This window comes from Anabrus simplex, chromosome 1 (assembly GCF_040414725.1).
Source record: "Anabrus simplex isolate iqAnaSimp1 chromosome 1, ASM4041472v1, whole genome shotgun sequence".
NCBI lineage: Eukaryota > Metazoa > Arthropoda > Insecta > Orthoptera > Tettigoniidae > Anabrus > Anabrus simplex.
In genome coordinates this window covers 1,296,167,923-1,296,189,392 of record NC_090265.1, presented here as the reverse complement: position 1 = coordinate 1,296,189,392, position 21,470 = coordinate 1,296,167,923, and the positions used below count along the sequence as shown (strand labels likewise).

The window sequence follows — 21,470 nt, the reverse complement described above, 5'->3', positions numbered from 1 at the left end:
GGTCTGTAGAGCTCCACCCGCCACCAGTATTGCAAAGACGGTGGAGTATTACCGACTTTCTGTAGCCTAGATCGCATTGCTTTTATACCAGGAGCCGATGAAGCATCTCGAAACGTGGATATTATCCACCTCTATAACTCCTAAAGTACTTGGCAGATTTGCTCAAGAATTTGATAGTTCGCAGCTGTTATTATTGCCTCACCGTCGGTGGTGAAAAAATAATTGTATCTTAACTCCAAATAGACTTTACGGATGAATCGCAACATCACCATATATAGTCATGCTCGCTGTGTGAAGCCGGCCCGAGGCGGCCACGTCACTGCTGTGTACGTCAGCGGAGTTCGGCGGGCTTGGCTATCCTTCACCTTGCGCGAAGTTTAACTCTCATACTTCGAATTTGTTTTCTCGTTGCGGTGTTTCCGGTACAATATACAGGGTGAAGCGTAATTCGCGCACTCGGGCGTCGCAGCGCGACTCCTCACATGCTAGCAATAAAAAAATGTCTCTTACAAAATTTCGTCTTGCGAGTATATCCGGTAGAAAACGCATGTTGAAGAGCAGCAATCTGGCAACACTGTAACCATATGTAGGGTAACTACCGCTGTCAGCATGTTCTCGTCGTGCCGTACAGTTGGTGCAGTGGGTAGAGTTTTTGGTTGGCATGCAGGAGGTCGATGGTTCGATCCTGGGTTGAGGAGCATTTTTTATTTGCTAATTTCCATCTGACATTACCTACTGTAATACAGCAAGACACCGTTTCTGAGGTCACATGTATCCTACATTTACAACATTTTGTAACGCTGAAACAACAAATACCTGGTTAGACTAATAAGAAATAGACAGCTGAAACAAACAGGTTACACATCTAGTAGATGAAGTGGTGCGAATAAATTCACGCCCACGACGTGGAAAGGGCGCCTTTCAAAGCTGACCAATGAAAACGATTGTTCGTCCATTTCTAGGATCGTAGTATGTAAGTGCAAATGGTTTCTAGAGGACCCGCTGCAATCGCTGTTGACGATTAAGATGCCAGATACCATATCACCTGGACTACATTTACGAAATAAAAAACACACGCCTCAACCCAGGATCGACCACTCGACCTCCTGCATGCTAACCCGAAACTCTATTCACTGCACCAACTGTACAGTACGACTAACGTCTGCTGACAGAGTTAGTTACCCTACATGTGGTTACAGTGTTGCCAGATTGTTACTCTTCAACGTCGTTTTTCTGCCGGATATACTCGCAAGACGAAATTTTGTAAGAGACATTTTTTATTGCTAGCATGTGAGGAGTCGCGCTGCGACCCCCGAGTGCGCGAATTACGCTTCACCTGTATACCGGGTGGGTCACCAGCCCTTCATCGTACCGGAGATAGGCAACCCATATAACGCGTATAACCTAAATATTTTTATAACTGGAGTTTAGTTTTATGAACACCAAATAACTTGAAATTTATTCTTATGGTCGATAAGGCTCTCCCCTACTGTGTGTCATCGCTGTAAATGCACCCATGGACCTAGCAAAGGAAAAACTACTGCGCACAACTCCGCGCCAAATATTAAGGACCATTTTGCAAACATGTGATTTATTGCACCTTGAAATAACACTCCTCTCTCTCTCTCTCTCTCTCTCTCTCTCTCTCTCTCTCTCTCTCTCTCTCTCTCTCTCTCTCTCTCTCTCTCTCTGTCTCTCTGCGTGCGCGCGCGCGCGTGTGTGTGAATATCGTCAGCGCAGTGATTCAGGTCCAGCATGAGGCAAACTTTTTGAACGACAGAGGTGCTCCATTTTAGCGGAGATAAAATAATAATCAAGATTTTTGTGCTGTTGGTTTTAAGGGGTGCACTCTTATTTGGCGTCTCTGCCCCTAAGGATGGGTGAGGGAAGGATTGGGAAGGAAATCGGCCTTCGTCTTTTATTAAGGTACAGTCCCGGCATTTTCCTGGTGGTGAAAATGGGAAACCGAGGAAACCCATTTTCAGGACGGCCAGAATGGGGTTCGAATCAACAACCTCCCGAGTCCAACGCACACAAATAATAATCCACAATGATCAGGTCACATCACATCACGATGTATTCCTATGAAGAGAACGTTGAATTGTTGCTAATTTATGGAGAAACTAGGGCCGAATTAATATGTAGGCCTATGCCAGGTACTCCGTAATGGTAAAAAGTTAAATGAACACTGTAAAGCATTATTGAAGACTTCGACACGGTTATTAACTTTCGATGCTGAATAGCCATACTTTAGTAACCTTTTAGCATCCTTGTAGTACTTCGTAGTCTTTGTGCCTACGTCAGTTATGGGCTGTTGACACAAGGTGTGTGATTACCGGTGATGTAGTGGTTCGATTCCAACTTTCTGCATGTTTAAAAAAAATTAACCGACAGATTAACCATTTTAACGGACACACAATGTTTATGCACACTTACACCAGTTCACATCAGAGCACGTATTCATTCAGTCACGATGTATTCCAGTGACGAGTACGTTGGTATGTTGCTCATTTATGGAGAAACAAGACAGAACGCAGTCCAGTCGCAACGTCTCTATCACGAGCGTTTTCCTGACAGAAAACTACCTACTACCAGTACGTTCTGAAACATTGAACGAAGATTGCGCACAACTGGGACACTAGGAAGGGTATCTTCCATTAAAAATGCTCCTATAACGTCTGGTCCAAATGAAGAGGCTGTTCTGTACGCTGTCTAGAACAACCCTCATATTTGTACACCGACACTTGCACAACACATAAACATCAGCCGATCATCATTTATGCGTATAATGCATGACAATAAATTTCCCCCATACAATCTGCAGTTACACCAGCAGCTCCACGGACGTGATTTCGATGCTAGAGTAACATTTTGTCTATGGGCATTACGCAGTGTGACCATTAATGCAGCCTTTTAGTCAAGCGTCCTCTTTTCAGACGAATCATGATTTTACAACAACGGCGTCGTGAATATGCAATATGCACTATTGGAGTGCGGAAAATCCCCATTCGGTAAGACAGGGCCCATTTCAAGTGCAGTTGGGAGTAAATGTCTTGTGTGGGATCTTGTGTGACTATCTCATCGGACCGTATTTTTCGAAGGACATCTAATGGGAGCACGCAACCTTCATTTTCTTCAAAATGAACTCCCAAGATTGCTGGAGAACGTGGCGCTGTACGAGCGATTACGAATGTGGTTTCAACAGGACGGGGCCCCACCTCACGGATCAGTAGTCACCCGGAACGATCTTCATGCTTCATATCCAAATAAATGGATAGGAAGGGGAGGACCCGTTTACTGGGCCACCAGAACACCCAATCTAACGTCACTTGACTTATTCCTGTGGGGGTTATTTGAAGCAGGCAGTGCATGCACGGGAGCCTAAAAATCCTGGTCCCTTCGGCAACTGATCACCGAGGCATGCCAAGCTGTTATACCTGACTTGTTACAACGTGCAAGAATGTCTTTACAACGTCATGCTGAAATCGGCATAAACCAGGGTGGTCAAAATTTCGAACACTTGTTACACTGAAGATGCAGGGTACCCTACTTCCTATCTACAGACCACCATGTCGTAGTCCAACCTGGCTACGTAACATCGGATAAAAACATTCCTTTTCAGGACCAAATAAAAATTCACTGTCTGGAACATTGATATGTGGTCATATTACAGTCACTGTAAACGGCGTTAACAGACCAAAAAAAGTGTGCCTGTCTGTAAATCGAAACTACAACTAGACAGCTTGGCTGTGCAACAGCAGTGATGCGTTCTTTAGCCACCTTAACTACCGCGAGCCATACTGTATAGCTAGCACGTTGTATTCATTATAGACACTTCCTGTCCAAACGTAAGGTGGCGGGATTCACAGCTGTGATCGTATTACACATTCATTATAGTTTAAGTAATAGAAATAACGCTGCCGCTATAATGATTTCTACCATATTTACGAGCATTATATAAATGGTATAGTTGAACTAAGGCCATAAGCAAGCAGGTACAAATGTTTTTCGGATGACTGTGATATACGCGGTAGTTGGGTTACCTACCTCCTAGAAAAATAAGGGGCTCGTGAACCACCCGGTATAATTTAGCTGGGCTGAGTGGTAGAAGCGTTGGTCTTCTAAGCCCAACATGGCAGGTTCGATCCTGGATCAGTGCAGTGGTTTTTGAAGGTGCTCAAATACGAGAGCCTCGAGTCGATAGGCTTACAGGCACAATTCCTGCACCACGAAAACCATTGAAAAAAGTCGTTAGTGGGACATAAAACCAATACCATTATTAATTCTCTCTCTGTTTCTCTTTTCCCATTCTCACACGAGGCAAATGCCGGGGCTGTAACTAGTCCTTCCATATCTCAGCATCGCCTAAAACTTCGTCAAAAGAACTAGAACAGAGAGAGAGAGAGAGAGAGAGAGAGAGAGAGTCGGCCGCACGGAAGATAGTTTTTCGCAGGTTTCTCATCTTCACACCTTACTTAAGGCCACAGTTGTTTCCTTCCCCGTACTAGCACTTTTCTATCCATCTTCGCCAAAAAACTTAACTGAGTAGATGTGATGATAAAGCACTTGCAAAAAAAAAGCATGGAATACCGTGGCTGCGGGTGCTAATTTATTTACGATTCAGCCTAGAGATAATAATGTAGCTTAGTTATATTACATGATGATCAATACAGACCTAACCTAGCAAAAAACGATCCGCCACATCAATATACAGTGTACTCATTTGGGCAGCCATATAGCCTTGTATTCTCGCATGTAGATTCTTACAAGTGACGAATATAAAAGTGAAATCCGTATTTTTGTTTACCAATTCGTCGTAAAGTAGCTTGTAACTTTGCAAATCAAGTTCCGAATTTCAGCTGAATACAAACTGGTATAGCTTCTTAATCACCGGTGCAGCCAACCACTGGACAACCAATGTTCAAGATAAAGTGTAGACATCTTGTTGTATGTATGAAACGTACAGTGATTCAAGAAATTCCTACGTAATGCGCACACTTTTTTAAAATCCGCGTTGCAGATAGGCTACTTTACACATCTAAGGGTTGACTTCATAATTCGTCATATCATGAAAGCAAACATCGCCTCACGAAGTGCACCAATATTTTTCATCCGTGTAACGCTGTGAACATCACATAGTAATATATAAGAGCATACATCCTTCGTCGTCCTAAATATTACAGGGTCTCTAGTAACACAGTCTTTTAATTTATTGTGGTAGTGATGGTGATTATATTTTGCCTTTTTCATTCGATTCCAGTTTTGAAACATTTAGCGTACACATGAGTTGCGGTAGGCAAGCAATAATACTTGGATATTATAAATACACGTCAAAATAATGAATTGTGAAATAATTTATACAACTAAAACACAAAACTGTGGAATAGCCATCATTATTATTAATAATTTTTTCACGTTAGTAGGCAATGCTGCTAGTTAAACAATCTGCATGGTGTGTTCGGCTATCGATGAAAGATCGGCTCTTTGACGAATATCCAATAGGACATAAGAAATAGTTCTGGAGCATATTTTTGAGGAATATAGTATAGCACTATTTGTCTTTGTTCCTGAAGTAAGGGCTAGGTCAGTCATTAACTTAACTGTTAGCCTGCAGATTCCTTCAGATGTTCAAAAATTGCGGACGACTTTTTTCAACGGAATAATTATATAATTTCAGCATAACTGAAGTACCGTAAACTAGTTTTAAATACTCGGACTTTTAATACAAACTGCATATAATAGCTTGAAGAAAAATAAGTTATTTATCGTTGAATTGTTCTAATTTTTGTACTATGAGTACTGTAAGAGTAAATTTTCTTGAAGGGTCTTCCATCATTAAGATACCTATCGTCAGTAACCTTCTTTCTACCATTGCAAAAATCTCTTGAAGTTCTGTTTTTCGTCGTTGTTATTGTTGTTGCCAACACTGGTATTGTAAAACCATTTGTATACAATGTAGCCATATTATGCGTGTTGTTTGCATTTGAATTATGTTTGTTGTCTGAAAATTTTGGTGCTTTAGTGTTAGGATATATGTGAACACAGAGAGAATTGACTACGCGGTATACAGGTTATATAGGCGAAGTTTGCATTCGTGAGGTGGTGATTGAGAATCCCTCCATCGGCAGTCTGAAGATAGTTTTCATTGATTTCCCATTCTCACACCAGGCAAATGCCGGGGCTGTAACTAGTTCTCCCATATTCCAGCATCGCCTAAATCTTCGACTTCAAAAGAACTAGAGTGAGTGGGGGCATGGTGTGATCTGCGTAGCTTAAGCTTACATTCTAAATATGGTGGGTTAGAAGCCCACCACCATCACCCCTGAAGATGGTTTTCCGTGGTTCCTGAAGCCAGATTTGCGAGATTATAGCCTAGCGGTCTCATTTGGCATGAAGAGTTATTAAATGCCAAAGTCCCTTGTCAGTATATTTACTGATGCACGTTAAAGGATTCCTTTTCAGGACAGCATTATAGTAGTAGTAGTAGTAGTAGTAGTAGTAGTAGTAGCATCCGTGAAAAGAGGGAGAGGTGTGGATGGGTGGGTCGTTTGAGATTGGGAACAGGAAGATAAAGGATGTGGTCTAAGCGAAAGCTAGCTTGACATGGGAAACCACGGAATGCCAGCGTAGAGAAGACCGATAGCGGAATTCGAGCCCACTTCTCCCATGAATTCACAGCTAAGGTTTGAAACGCTCAGAGCTTTCGCGATGAGCTAGGATTAACGTCAATAATGTCAGCTATAATGAAATGGATACATTCACGTTCTTTAAATTGTCATTTTCTCCTTACAATGTAACCTCTTAACAATCGATTTACGTTTGATTTCTTTATTCGCGTGTCCTGAGAACTACAATATCTGGAATTTACCTTTGAGGCGAGGCAGATCATCCATTGTGGTGAGGTAGGCAGTAGTCTGTGTGAGGTGTACAGTATGTTCCTTGCATCTAGTAGTGAGGTCAACCGAATGTTTCCGGAGCTATACGGAGAAACGGTAGTTGTAATAGGTGCCTTCGAGTGAGTGTGCTATTTTAAACTGAAAACGAATTATCCTTGAATGAAGGATAATTTTTTTCCGCTTACAGACAGATGAGCAGGTCTTCATTAGACTAATAGGTATTTACAATTTTTTTTTTTTTTTATGTCGCACCGACACAGATAGGTCTTATGGCAACGATGGGAGAGGAAAGCCCTAGGAGTGGGTAGGAAGCGGCCGTGGCCTTAATTAACGTACAGCCCAGCACTTGCCTGGTGTAAAAATGGAAAACCACGGAAAACCATCTTCAGGGTTGCCGGCAGTGGGGTTCGAACAGATTATCTCCCGGATGCAAGCTCACTCTAAAAAGTATGGTGATTTCTATATTTAGCATGAAGCGTGCTTCCAGCGCATGCGCTGACAACGGAAATTGAGTGAGATCTCCACTTTAACGGAACGCAGCTCTGTGGAATTGGAGAAGTTATTTTAATTGTGCATGCGAATGAAACACTATTATCCGGGGAATTAATTTTTGTCGTGTATATATATAACAGTAGGGATATTGTGGTTCATAGTTTTAGATTACTTTTCACATAGTTAACTTTCTGGTCCAGTGGTATCGTATTCTCCTATGCTGTCCTGCACGATCAATAACTGTTTTGACCTCTCTCAAGCAATATAAAGAGCAACACTTCAAATAAATGAACCTAAAACACTCAGTGGTTGAAGTAGAGTTGTAGTTTTCACCGTCGGGGCGAGTTGACTGATTATGACCATAATTATGGAAACGAATGTGCATGCCACCCCAGTTAGCACGAAATATATAGATCGCTGGGCTTTATTCGTACACGTTCTGTAAGAATGAAAGCCACCATGATTCAGCCTCATATGGTTGGAACGAGATTCGATTCCCTTTTAATGATGATTTATTACGTAAGGTCCAGGTGGAGGATGCATACCACTAGGTCATTTCTTCTGAGGAAAGCAGCCATTAAAGTATTTTGATATCACCCTCATCTTCAGTACCTAAGGTCAAAGAAGGGTTTTGTCAGAAGGCCATGAACAAGAAGAGGTTATTTAGTTTAAGAATGGCTTTGTATATTTCATTTTAACACCCTGTACTACAAATGCAGTTTACCACAAAAGCAGTGGCGGCTGGTGCAGAAAATCAGTTGTGTGCTGTAACCCATCCCCACTCCAAAAAATAAAAATATTTAGAAACATACCGGTGTGTGGTTTTCTTTTTTTGCCATTTGCTTTACGTCGATGGGAAAGGAAAGGCCTAAGCGTGGGAAGGAAGCGGCCGTGGCCGTTGTACAGTTCCAGTATTTGCCTGGTGTGAAAATGGGAAACACGGAAAACCATTTTCAGGACTGCCGACAGGGCTCCCGAATACAAGCTCACAGCTGCGCGCCCCTAACCGCACGGCCCACTCGCCCGGTCCTGAACATTTTGTTCTGTCTTTCGTATGCTCTTATCATTTATAGTAATAAATTAAATTGACTATCCCAAAATGCATTGGAGAACTGTTTGGCCAAACTCTTGGTATTCGAGCTTAACAGCCAACAGCATTTTCAGGCAATCCGGGGGGGGGGGGGGGGTGGCGGCACATAGTTGTCAGCTTAAGTTTCTAGAAGAAGAATTTAAAACATAAGTAAAGTTTTGTTTAAAAAATCGTCTGTTTCGCATTGATATCGCACTCCAGTTGACAATGGTCTCTCTCTCTCTCGCATTGAATAACTCTTAATGCCGAACGACAACTTGACTTTGTAGTTTTCTCATTTACACCGGATGGCTCAATTGGAAGAAAGCAGGTTTTTTGACGCTCAAGATAGCGAATTCGAATCACGGCTCAGTCCGCTAGTGTTTGAAGGTGCCCTAACACGATAGCCTCGTGTCAATAGATTTACCAGCACGTAAATGGTCTCCTTTTGGACAAACTTTTGGGCACCTTGGCGTCTCCAAAGACCGTAAAATTACCATAGTATTTAGTGGGACGTAAAAACTGTACCGCATTACTATATAATTGATCCTCATTTACATGTCATACCAGTAGCGTAGCCAGGATTTCAGTTTGGGGGGGGGGGCATTCATCCAGAATTTTATTTTGATAGGTGTCCAGACTTCCAGAGTTTAGGTGGTGTAGAATACCTAAAAAGGAAATTAGTGTCCTTGGATGCAAGTAAAAGTGCTGGATTCGTGCGGATTCCGGAAGCTAATAGTAATCTTCTTCTTCCACCCCCCCCCCCGCTTTTCCACACATCTGTGGAATCGCGGGTGCGAACTGTGCCGCACATGTGGATTTGGCCCTGTTTTACGGCCGGATGTCCTTCCCGACGTCAGCCCTATATGGAGGAATGTAATCACTGTTGTGTGTTTCTTTGGTAGTATGTTGTCTGAATATGAAGAGAAAAGTATTGAGACAAACGCCTAGTCTCCGAGCCAGAAGAATTAATCAGGCGCGATTAAAACCCCCGACCCAGCCGGGAATCGAACCAGGGAGCCTCTGAACCGAAGGCCTCAACACTGATCATTCAGCCAATGAGTCGGACTCCAGAAGCTAATATTAATATACGTTATATAAAAATTGCTTGTTAAAAGTAGATTCGTTAAAACTCCTGGGTGTCTGGACTCCTTGGACAATTCCCCCCCCCCCCCCCCGCCTACTTCTGTTACTCCCATCCCAACATAACTGCAGCATTTCATATATTCCGAGTACAAGTGAAATGAATGCAATAATAAACAGTGTGAGTAAAGATGCAATATTCTGGTTTAGAATAAATACGGTAATGTAATTATAATAATGGTCATGTGATAAGCAATAAAGACGTGGCATTTTATACAAATAATGCGGCAAGAAAACACACACACACACGCGCGCGCGCGCGCGCGTCGAATACAGGTTTCTCGCCCTTCTTGTCCATGGCTAGATTATGAAGCCAAGAGAATGATGGCCCACCGTGACTCGTTATTTCGACATTATAGACTAACTCGAGATGACACAGACTTCGGATCTTACCGCATCTTAAAACATCGCACAAAGCAGTTAATCAGAAATAAGAAATGTAGGTATATATTTCCGGAATTTAGCTAACAACTTAAATTCGAATCGCGCATGGGACCAACTTAGAGCTCTGGGAATAGGAAAACATCAACAGAGACAGACGACTTCTGACATTCCACTTGACGAACTGAACGATTACTTTAGTAGAATAAATATTGAACCTACCCCAATTAACTGCACCGACTCACCGCCCTCCCCTCCAGCCAATCCACCATTCACATTTCACAGTGTCACAGAAAATCTGGTTGAAAAGGCTTTGCATTCCATTAAATCAAAGGCTACAGGTGTAGATGATATTCCTATTACTTTTATACATAACATTATGGGTGCTGTCCTGCCTATACTGCTGACGCACATACTGAATTACTGTTTACTAAACGGAAATTTCCCTACTGTCTGGAAAATAGCCAGTATTATACCGGTACCTAAGAGTTTAAATTCACAATCACCCTCTGACTATCGTCGTATGCCTATACTCCCTGCGCTTTCTAAAGCCTTTGAACGTTTAGTATACGAGCAATTTCTGGAATACCTAAATCAAAATGCTCTTTTGGACCCTTTGCAATCTGGATTTAAGAAGGGCCACAGTACCGTGACAGCACTTTTGAAGGTTACTGAAGACATTAGAAACGCTGTGGACAAACGACTGTTCACTATACTTATCCTTCTTGACTTCAGTAGCGCCTTTGATACTGTAGTAATTCCGACTATGATAAAGAAAATGAAACTGCTAAATTTCGACCTGGCTGCGCTTAAGGTTTTTAGTTCTTTCTTGAGTAACCGTCAACAGCGTGTAACAGTACACGACAAGGCCTCTAAATGGAAAATGAAACTTAGTGTTGCCCCACGGGACAGTATTCCAGGTCCTCTAATTTTCTGTATTTATATCAATGGCATACCATCTGTGACAGGAAATAACACACACCACCTCTATGCTGACGATCTTCAAATATATCGACATTGCAAGACAAGATATTAACAATGACCTCCGAAGACTCAATATATATATACACACACACACAACGAAACTCTCTTATACTGAACTGCACAACATTTAAGGCAAACATAATTGGATCACGAAAATTACTGAGCTGCTCAAACAATGTCGTAATCCCGCCTATCCTACTGAATGGTAACATTATTCCCTACAGTAAAACGGTTAAAAAATCTCGGCGTAATGATGAATGAAACAGTTGATTGGTCTGATTACACGAAAGAAATACGTATAAACGGCAGAGGGATGTATTTCCATTTGAGCTACAGGCCAAACTCATACAGAAACTCGTTCTCCCTATTCTTCATCACTGTGACGTTTTAGTTGACATGACGAGAGAAGAAACACTTAAACTTCAACGAGCACTGAATTTCTTCCTGCAATTTATTTACAATATCGGGTACGATGTTCATATCACCCCGTATTGCCTGCTGCAATTTCTTGATGGATACAGTACTTTTGTATCCATCTCTTGGCACAGGCCAGAGTAAAGTGTAGCTTTCACCGAAGTCCCAGTCTCATCCATGGCTGTGACAATATGGAAGCTGCTGGGGTATGGGTGGTGCTTATTAATGGCATTCAGAGCACAACCAGTGTGTCTGAGTGTCATGAAAGGTGTTGCTCATAGGGTCAGTCGTGCTGCAATAGCACTTTCTGACCTAGTGAGGAAAACAATGACAAACTACCTCACTCCTTGTCTTGCCTAGTACGCCTCATTTTGGTGCTGCCATTCGTTTTTGCGGTTTCCTTATAACCGCATAACGTTTGGTGGTGCTATTTGAGGATCCAACCAGCCTCTGGGCTGATGACCTAACAGACAGACATCACCCCGTACTTTCAGGCTGTCTCATGGTTGATGTCTGATAAACGTCGGCAGCTACACACTTCAACGATGGTGTTTAGAATGGTAACTGAAAGTCAGCCAATGTATATTTCTTCTAAATTCATCTTTTTATCATTATTTCACAACTTGAATACAGGTTCTAGATTCATTCTTTCTATTCCACTGCACCCCACAAATAAAGTTAATAGATCATTTGTGTCGGCTGTCGCCAGATTATGGAATTCCCTGACAGCTCAGGTCATAGGAACTACCTTTAAAAAAAAAAAAAAAATCACGATTTAAGGTCACCTGCCGAGACTACCTGCTGAGGGCAGCTGACCTAATGGTTGACTACGAATGTGTGCGTACCCGAGGATTAATCATTTTTAGGAGTTTTTAATATTAATTAGTTCTAATATTTAGTAATATACTTAAATTTATTTTCAGTTCTATTAATTTATGTAGTTTTAACTATTTTAAGTATCTCAGCATTTTATTTAGTATTCTGATTAGTATGTGGTTAAGTATACGAGAGGGCCTGGAGCCCTAACTTCGCCACTGTACAGAAGGCACTAATACATGCTTACATACATTATCTTTATAGACTGTTATGCCTTTCAACGTTCAGGAACTAAATAAATAAATAAATAAATAAATAAAGAATGTAAAGCGTATGGGTATATATATATTTTGTTAGTTGGTAAAGAAAAAATTCACGTCACAACATATGCTAGGTAGAGTTTACCTTGTCCTATTAGTCTCCCGCGCGGTTAGGGCCGCGCAGCTGTGAGCTTGCATACGGGAGATAGTGGATTCGAACCCCACTGTCGGCAGCCCTGAAAATGGCTCCCCGTGGTTTCCCAATTTCACACCAAGCAAATGCTGAGGCTTTACCTTAATTAAGGTCACGGCCGCTTCCTTACCACTCCTAGGCTTTTCCTATCCCACCATCGCCATAAGACCTATCTGTGTCGGTGCGACGTAAAGCAAATTGTTAATCAGTTTCCCTCGCAAGCGTGGGATACAGAATATAGTAGTGTAAAGTTGCAGTGTTGTGACGCTAATATTCGTATGTATAATTTTTATTAACGCGCCATAACCAGCGACACGGAGCTGTTGCCATTTCGACACAGTTTTAAGGGACACCGACCCAAGCCGGGATTTGAAACTTCGAAATCGGACTCAGAAGGACAGCGACTCAACCAACTGAGCCACATAAATAAATAGATGCCGTTAGTATTTTTACAAAGGTTTTATGAGGAGCATTTATTACGGCGTACGTTTTCCAACTGTCCTAAATGCACGGGGCCGGACAGAAAAACTAGCTGGAAGCTAAAGAGCCTTGCAGGGATGTCGCTTCCTTCCCTGTTCACTTCTCCAAACCAAATTCCATGGCGTAACAGCCTCAAAGGGCCATCGCCTACCAAGCGACCGCTGTTAAGCCCGGAGGCCTGCAGATTACGAGTTGTCGTGTGGTCAGCACGACGAATCCTCTCCTCCGTTATTCTTGGCTGTCTAGACCGGGGCCGCCATCTCACCGTCAGATAGCTCCTCAATTATAAACACGTGGGCTGAGTGTACCTCGAACTAGCCCTCAGATCCAGGCAAAAATCCCTGGCCTGCCCGTGAATCGAACCCGGGGCCTCCGGTAAGAGGCAGGCACGCTACCCCTACACCGCAGGACCGGCTGGTTACTTTTATGTCTCCTTATTTTAGAATATGACTTAAGGCACCCTGCATTCGATTCCCGATACTGACAGAGTTAAAAAAGGCATGGGATGGAGAAGACACAGCCTTGTTTGTGGGTGCAGTAGAGTTGGCCTTGAGTCTCCCGTAATCGAAATATCTACGACCTGGAAGGTAGTCACCTTCGTGGTGTGTAGTACCAAAGTGGTTCCTTTTTTTAAGAAGACAAATTAAATGAAAATTCTACTTCCTCACAAACGGAGAACGATATTATCAATTTTACGAACAGTTTCAATAATGCAGCCGGTTTATGTTAAGAGTACAGAAGCTATGATTGTACATGGTAACTATCAAAACCATCAATATCTACTGAAGATCCGTCACCGCACTCGGTAGAACCGGCTTTTTTTCATATCCACCGGGCGAGTTGGCCGTGTTGTTAGGGGCGCACAGCTGTGTGCTTGCATGCGGGAGATAATGGGTTCAAATCCCACTGTCGGCAGTCCTAAAGATGGTTTTCCGTGGTTTCCCATTTTCACATTAGGCAAATACTGGTTTTTTTCTTTAATTAAGGCCACGGCCTCTTCCTTTCCACTCTTAGCCCTTTCCTTTCCCATCGTCGCCACAAGACCTACGGTGCGACGTAAACCAAATTCTAAATAAAAAATATAAAATATAAAATATTTTCACAACCCCTTCCAAGGAAAAGTTGTATCCACGCAACTGGCCTCGACGTATTTGTGGGTGCGCCACTGCATCCACTCACCATTTAAGGTACAAGGTAAGCCCGAAGAATGGTTGGATACTCAAAATACACCCCCATAAATGACGCGGTTATGGCTCAAAAGTATAAAGAAATGCAAGGGATGGGATCTAATGTTTTAAGTAGAATCCATAGCAATACAACGTGACTTCCCATTTTAAAAATGTTTCATGCATCGACTGCGATTCAAGCCTGGGCCGTCCTAATGAGAAGATAGAACCATTGGAACTGAGTTATCACGCCCGCCAATTACAAAATATTTACCCGCACTTTTGATGGTGCAATTTGAGGTTCCAGTCAGTCACCGGGCATTTGACAAAATATATAGGCCTACATATCGAACTTAGGCACGCATCTGCGATTGTCTTGCTACTGTTGGAATTATTAAAAAAAATAAAAAAAAACATTTTCATAACTTACCGAGGATGTACATAGTTTTGGCTTCTCAGTGACGAAATGGCCCTCTTCAAAAAAAAAAAAAAAAAAAAAAAAAAAAATTACTTATATGGCACAAAATGGGGAACTGGCGTACAGCTCAAAATCCTGTCACAGTCTTCCCAACGCTGCAACTTAAACACAGCACATATATCAACCACGGTACAACCCGAGGATCTCTAGGACATTGTTGTTTCCTAGAACCGTTGTGCAAAATCTGACACTATGTTGTAAGCTTGCAGCTGTTTCTGGCTGTGGCCCCAGTTATCTCGGTGGTCACGTTCCGGCCCCCAAATGATTAATCCCTTGGTAATTGCCCTTTTCCTGTCCGGCTCCATGGCTAAATGGTTAGCGTGCTGGCCTTTGGCCGCAAGGGTCCAGAATTCGATTCCCGGCAGGGTAGGGAATTTTAAACTTAATTTTGTTAATTTCGCTATCACGGGGGCTGGGTGTATATGTCGTCTTCATCATTTCATCCTCACTACGAAGCGCAGGTTGCCTACGGGATCAAATCAAAAGACCTGCGTCTGGCGAACCGAACTTGCCCTCGGACCCTCCGGCACTAAAAGCCCTACGCCATTTCATTTCCGCCCCCCTTTTTCTCATGTCTTGACATTTGTCAACACACGGTTACATTCCCAATACTGAGGCCTCTACAGGGAAATATTCCCGCGCATCACATTCCTAAGTGTTTTCCTTTCATTCAGGCAGTACAAATATGGAGAATTATGATTAGACCTATTGAGCCTTGCTAGTAGATTCTTTGTCGCTACGTTAATTTAACATTTTGGCGTAAGTTTTTAAGTTGTTCGTACCGTACGTAAAACTACGGCTGATCGTCGCTCTAGTTTCAGGAAATATTTTGGCCCAGTGGAGCCGCCGCCCCCCCCCCCCCCCCACCTTGGCTACGCCAGTGTGTCATACACAATGCACTGGTGTGAAGGTCAGTCATCAATGACGTGCGAAACATACCTCTGCTTTTGTTAATTACTAGGTTGGGGTCTCTCATATAGCCTCTATCATACATTTAACAGGTGAAAATCCATTGGTTTTATCGGTAAAATTGCTACTTCCTGTAATTACATAGTTATGATAAAAGTTCATTAATAGCAATAATGGTGCTCATTCACTCAGAATTAATAACAAACACATACTCATGTCCGCAATCCATTAAGTGCAAACTTAAAAATGATGCATTTAGTTGGTATTTACTATCCCAGTTTCATTATACCTCTAATGCAAATGCATTGGTTAAGCCATTAATAAATATATTTACACATTTGGGTGGATGGATTTCAAAACACATATTCACATACAGGGATCAAATCAACCTAGAATTTCAAATTCTTTCAGCGTTCATGGCGCCAAAACCATATCATTTTCTTTGAACTTGAACAGAATGTTATTCAGATCTCTAAGGTTCTGTTCTCAATATTCAAGAACATTTTGCCCTTTTCCTCATCTCTTGACATTTGTCAACACAGGGTTATATCCCGAATACTGAGGCCTCTACAGATAAATATCCCTGCGCATCACAATCCTAAGTGTTTTCCTTTCATTCAAGCAGTAGGCCTACAAATATGGAGAATTATGTATGGCCCTACTGAGCCTCATTAGTAGATTCTTTGTCACTACATTAATTTAACATTTCGGCGTAAGTTTTTAAGTTGTTCGTACCGTACGTAAATCAACGGCTGATCCTCGCTCTAGTTTCAGAAAACTTTTTTTTTTTTGTTGGGGGTGGGGGCAATGCCAGTGCTCTTTGTAGATGGCCATTGCCACCAATACGTTGTCAAACAAGTCTTGTGTGGCACTGAAAATATGTTCACTCAAATTAGGAATGACATCTCATTGCGTTCTCCGATGAGTCACACTTTGGTCTAGAATGAAGTGACGGAAACATGAGGATGTAGCATATCAGAGGTTGTCATAATCATCCAGCCCACAGAATACAACAGTTTTGAATGAAGAGGCTCTACATTTCAATGGTAGAGCATACATGAGAGCCACTTAAACAGTGCCTGGCCTGGCACCCATGTCTTGCATTAGTCCTTGTCAAACTTCATTCACTGTTGGAGGAGGGATGGGAGAATGTGCCCCTGGACAACTTTTAGTAGCCATATGGCAATATACAGTATTTCATCAAGTTAACCTGGCTTGAAGACCAGAGGGTGCCATTCAACCTATTGAAGCCCATGAGGTTCTCCATAATCCTGTAATGTCAATTCTCATGTACTAAGCATTGATGAATGATTTGCAATATTCCCCCCCCCCCCCCTAGAAACTTTTTTTAAAATATCTCATACAGTGTGTTTTATTTTTCTGTTCTGTTACATACTTCCATTATAACTGTTACCAGTATTATGAATGGATGGATGGATGAATGAATGAATGAATGAATGGAATGAATCAATCAATCAATCAATCAATCAATCAATCAATCAATCTATCTATCTATCTGTCACCACTGATGTGCATTTAGGTCTCTTGCCCAGATGGCATATTTCCTGCCTGGGATATTGCTGGAGGATCGAGCTCCATTATATGATTCTTTTCACAATAAACTCTTATTTGATTATATGTTAATGAAAACAGTCCTCAATTTCTTAATTTCATGTGTCCAATAATAATAATAATGTTTACCGTGTTCTAGGTGATCGCCTTCATCTGTGGCATCATCGTGATTCTGCTCATGATTATGGCCCTGGCTTCCACAGACTGGCTCATGTCTGTGGGATGGAGACAAGGCCTCTTCATGCACTGCATCGCAGAGAATGCTCCAATACCACTGCCTTTCAATACCCAGAGCCCTCCAGACTGCTACAGGGCGCGTGATGTTCGTAAGTGCTTTACCTTTATGCTTATTGGTCAGTTCATGATGGTGCTGGTGATGGTTTTAAAAGGAAGTACAACTGGGCAACCATCCCCTATGGTCAGTCCATGATATTCCATTAATGAGTGCTTGAAAGTTGAGCGACTTGACCTTAAGACATATTGTATTATTATAACTGTGTGATCATTGTACATTTTATTGTTGTTTTTAAACCTAGTTCTACCCGCTGTGGGTGGGTGATGCAGTGAAGAATACACCCACGGTATCCCCTGCTTGTCGTTAGAGGCGACTAAAAGGGGCGACCAAGTGATGATTGAATTAGAACCATGAAACTACTTGTGATGAATTAGAACCATGAAACTACTTGTGATTAATACCATCACGCGGGGAAAACCATGGGTCGCTTTTACTTGCGAGTAGTACCACTATGTTAGGTACATAGTAGGTTTGTGATTAGTACCACTATATGTGGAACATCACAGGCTTACATTGCCTTGATTTGTACCATTATGTGAGGAACATCATGGGTCTGGGTGTTGCTTGTGATTAGTACCACTATATGAGCGACACCGTTGGTCTGAGTTACCTATGATTAGTACTCACAAAGTGAGAAACATCACAGGATAGTATGAATTCCTGTGATTAGTGCACCTATGTGAGGAACACCATGGGTTTGCGTTGTGTATGAATGGCGCCATTATGAGAGAAACACCATAGGTCTGCGTTACCTGTGTAACGTACTATACATGGGAGTAGTACCATAATGTTTGGAATACCGTGAGTTTATGCTACTTTTGATTAGTACCCCAACTTGAGAAATACCATGGTTCAACTTTACTAGCAATAAGTACCATTATGAGGGGCTCTTGACCTAGATTTTTGACCCCTTTAGACAACAAAAATCATCGATTCAGGATTGTGCTTTTGAAGCAGTCCCTTGATCAGTAATACTATTGTTTTAATACAGTTTCTGGGAATGTGAAACATTGGGGTCAGATCTGCTGATTGTTTAAAGTTCATAATCATTGTTCATAATCATCTTTTTGAATTTTAGTCAGTGGATCAATTTTGGAATTATTTTTAACTTTCATTATTGCGAGTTGACTCCACTGATTATTTTAAATTCATATTTATCCTTTCAGTGGATGAATTTTGGACTTTTAAATTGTCATTGCATTTCTTCTCATTTCGTACCATTAGAGGCCGATGACCTAGATGTTAGGTCCTTTAAACAACCAGCATCATCATCATCTAAACCAAGTTCTGTCAGTGTTGTATTGGATGTGAGTAATGTGTGTGAAAGTCAGTCTGAGACTCTATTGAATATATTTTTGTTTTTACAATCCAAGGTATAGTTTCATAAACTGGGTATTTCTTATGTATTTACTAAGTCAGCCATCATTATTCTTCTTCTTGGTGTTTTTTACAACTTTTTGAAGTCTGCAGTTGATTTAGGTTTGACTCGTTTATTGCTCTGTGCCTTTCCTGGAGCCAACCCTATGCATGTTTCTGTGTGGTTGGTAGTGTGGTGTTTTGTATGAAGATATGTGTATTAAGACAAACACAAACCCCCAATCCTCAAGCCAGAGAAATAAACCACACACAGTTAAAATCCCTGGCCTTGCCAGGAATCAAATTTGGAGCTCTTTGAACCAAAGGCCAGTTTGCTAACCAATCAGCCAATGGAGCCACACAATCATTGTTATTGCAGTGTTATATTATTATTAGTTGTGTTTTGTTTGTTTTGTTTTATTTTGTAGATGAAAGCTATTATATGTAACTACTTAATACTTAATAACATACTCCAACACAAAGTTATATTTGAAGAAATTAAAATATCATCTTGCCATTTTGAAAGTAATATTATTATTTACATATTTTACGCCCACATTGGAGCACATAAATCAATACATTTGAGATAATTTCTTCTTTTTCTTCTCCCAAAACTTTCTCATCTTCTCTGACCTGGAAGCCCTTTGTGTGTCCGATATAGTATATTGTTTCTGTTCAACTGTTTTTAGTTTGAGACTTATGCTTTTGTTCTTCAAAATCCTCTTCTCTTTTCTGTCTTTGATTTGTTGCCGAGTTATACCCAATTCTTCCAAATTATCCTGAACTTCTTTGAACCAATTATTATTGATTTTATTTTTCAAAAAATAATCAAATAGTTGTTTCAATATCCTGGTGTCTGGTAATCTTGATATGTGACACATATCATGCGTCATTGTAACTCATTGTCCTGAACAACTAGGATGAACTTGTAGCGTTTCATTTATCACCAATTCATACTTCATTAATCACCTTTCCAGATCACATCTAGAATTGTAAAGCCTGACCTCGGTCAGAAATGTTTCGATTGAAAGATCAGACAATCAATGATGATGAGTCTTCTAATGAAAGTAATATATTTCCCGATATATTATGTTTTACTCATGATACTCAAAGGTGGGATCTGAACCCACAACCTTCTGATTTCATGTTGGATGTTCTTACCATTGAGCTATGGTAAGTTGCCTCAGTTGTATTTTTTTTCTCTTGGAAAGGCTCTAAGCTATAGGTCTGGCACTTCTGCCAGCACAGTGCTTAAGTCTCCCATTGTGGACCACTTCAGTGATTTAATTTTCACAACCATGTTGTACACAAAATAAACTTTCAGTTTGTTAGGTCATATGCTCTTCACTCATGATCCTACATAGCATGTGTTATAATTCAGGAAATGTTCACCTGTCAGATTTTAGTGTTCAAATACTGCAAATTCAAGAAAAATTATGGTACCCCAAATATTGACTGCATGCTCAAGAAAACATTTATAATAAATCAATTAATCCATCATGTAGAGTTTTAATTGCTATTATCTAAAAGCCTGAAAAGTTGATTGTGTTACAAATATTTTCATATTCTAGCATACATCCAAGCAACTGCGGCCCTGTGCATCATCACATTACTCACAGATATGGTGGCGACCGTTCTCACTGGTTTGGGTCTCCGCAGCAAGGACCACCGGACCAAGTACACGTACTACAAGGTGGCTGTGTATGTTATGGTGCTATCATGTAAGTGTCCTTCTAATTTAGTTAATCCTCCTACACATCCCATTACTTTAGGAGCATAGGAATATCTGGCACAGCATTCAAGTCACCTATTCTGGGCCAGTTCAATGAATATTTAATTTTCACAGCCATGTTGTACTCTAAATAAACTTTGTTAGGTCATGTTCTCTTCACTTCTGATCCTACATAACATCTGTTATAATTCAGGAAGAAATCTAGAAATACAGAGAATCTGTTCTGGTCTTCGTCTTTAGCTGAGCAGAATGCTGGGACAGTCCCTCCTCATAACAACAGACAGTTTCCATGCTAATGGCTGCATATGTGCTGTCACTCATAGTTTGCTGTTACAAGAGCAAACATTATTTCTAAGCGTCATTGTAACTCAGTTCACAGTTTAGACTCAGCAGCTTCCATACAGTCACAGCCATAAATGAGATAGAGGATCCAGTGGAAACCATATTTTACTTTGGCCTGGTGGCAAGAGACAGGTGCAGAAATACTGTATCCATCAAGAAATAGCAACAGACACAGTCATTTAGTACTATTATATTATATTAGTGTATAAGTAGCTGCCTTACGTCCGACTCATGATCCAAGTTTGCAGGTTCAATCCTGGGCAGAGGTAGCTGATTTTTGAAGGGCATTTGAATTTCTTGTCATTGCTGGCATTGCTGGGGCCACACTCTGTTGTTGTTGGCGTGTTAAATATATCTGGTGTTACACTATATCAGATCCAGATCTCTGGTGAAGCACTCCTTGTCACTGGACAAAATCAAATAAACTCGTCCATAGGAACCATCCAATCAATCAATCAATTAATCAATCAATCAATCAATCAATCAATCAAT

The 21,470-nt window shown here is 41.2% G+C and overlaps 1 protein-coding gene across 1 annotated transcript in view; it reads left to right on the top strand.

Annotated features, from left to right (window-relative positions):
- Positions 1–21,470, top strand: part of LOC136858766 (transmembrane protein 47) — a 161,506-nt gene that overhangs the window by 118,384 nt on the left and 21,652 nt on the right. The window contains exons 3-4 of the mRNA XM_068225741.1: positions 17,393–17,579; positions 20,476–20,625. Coding sequence (XP_068081842.1) covers positions 17,393–17,579; positions 20,476–20,625 — 337 coding nt within the window. The remainder of the gene's footprint in view (positions 1–17,392; positions 17,580–20,475; positions 20,626–21,470) is intronic.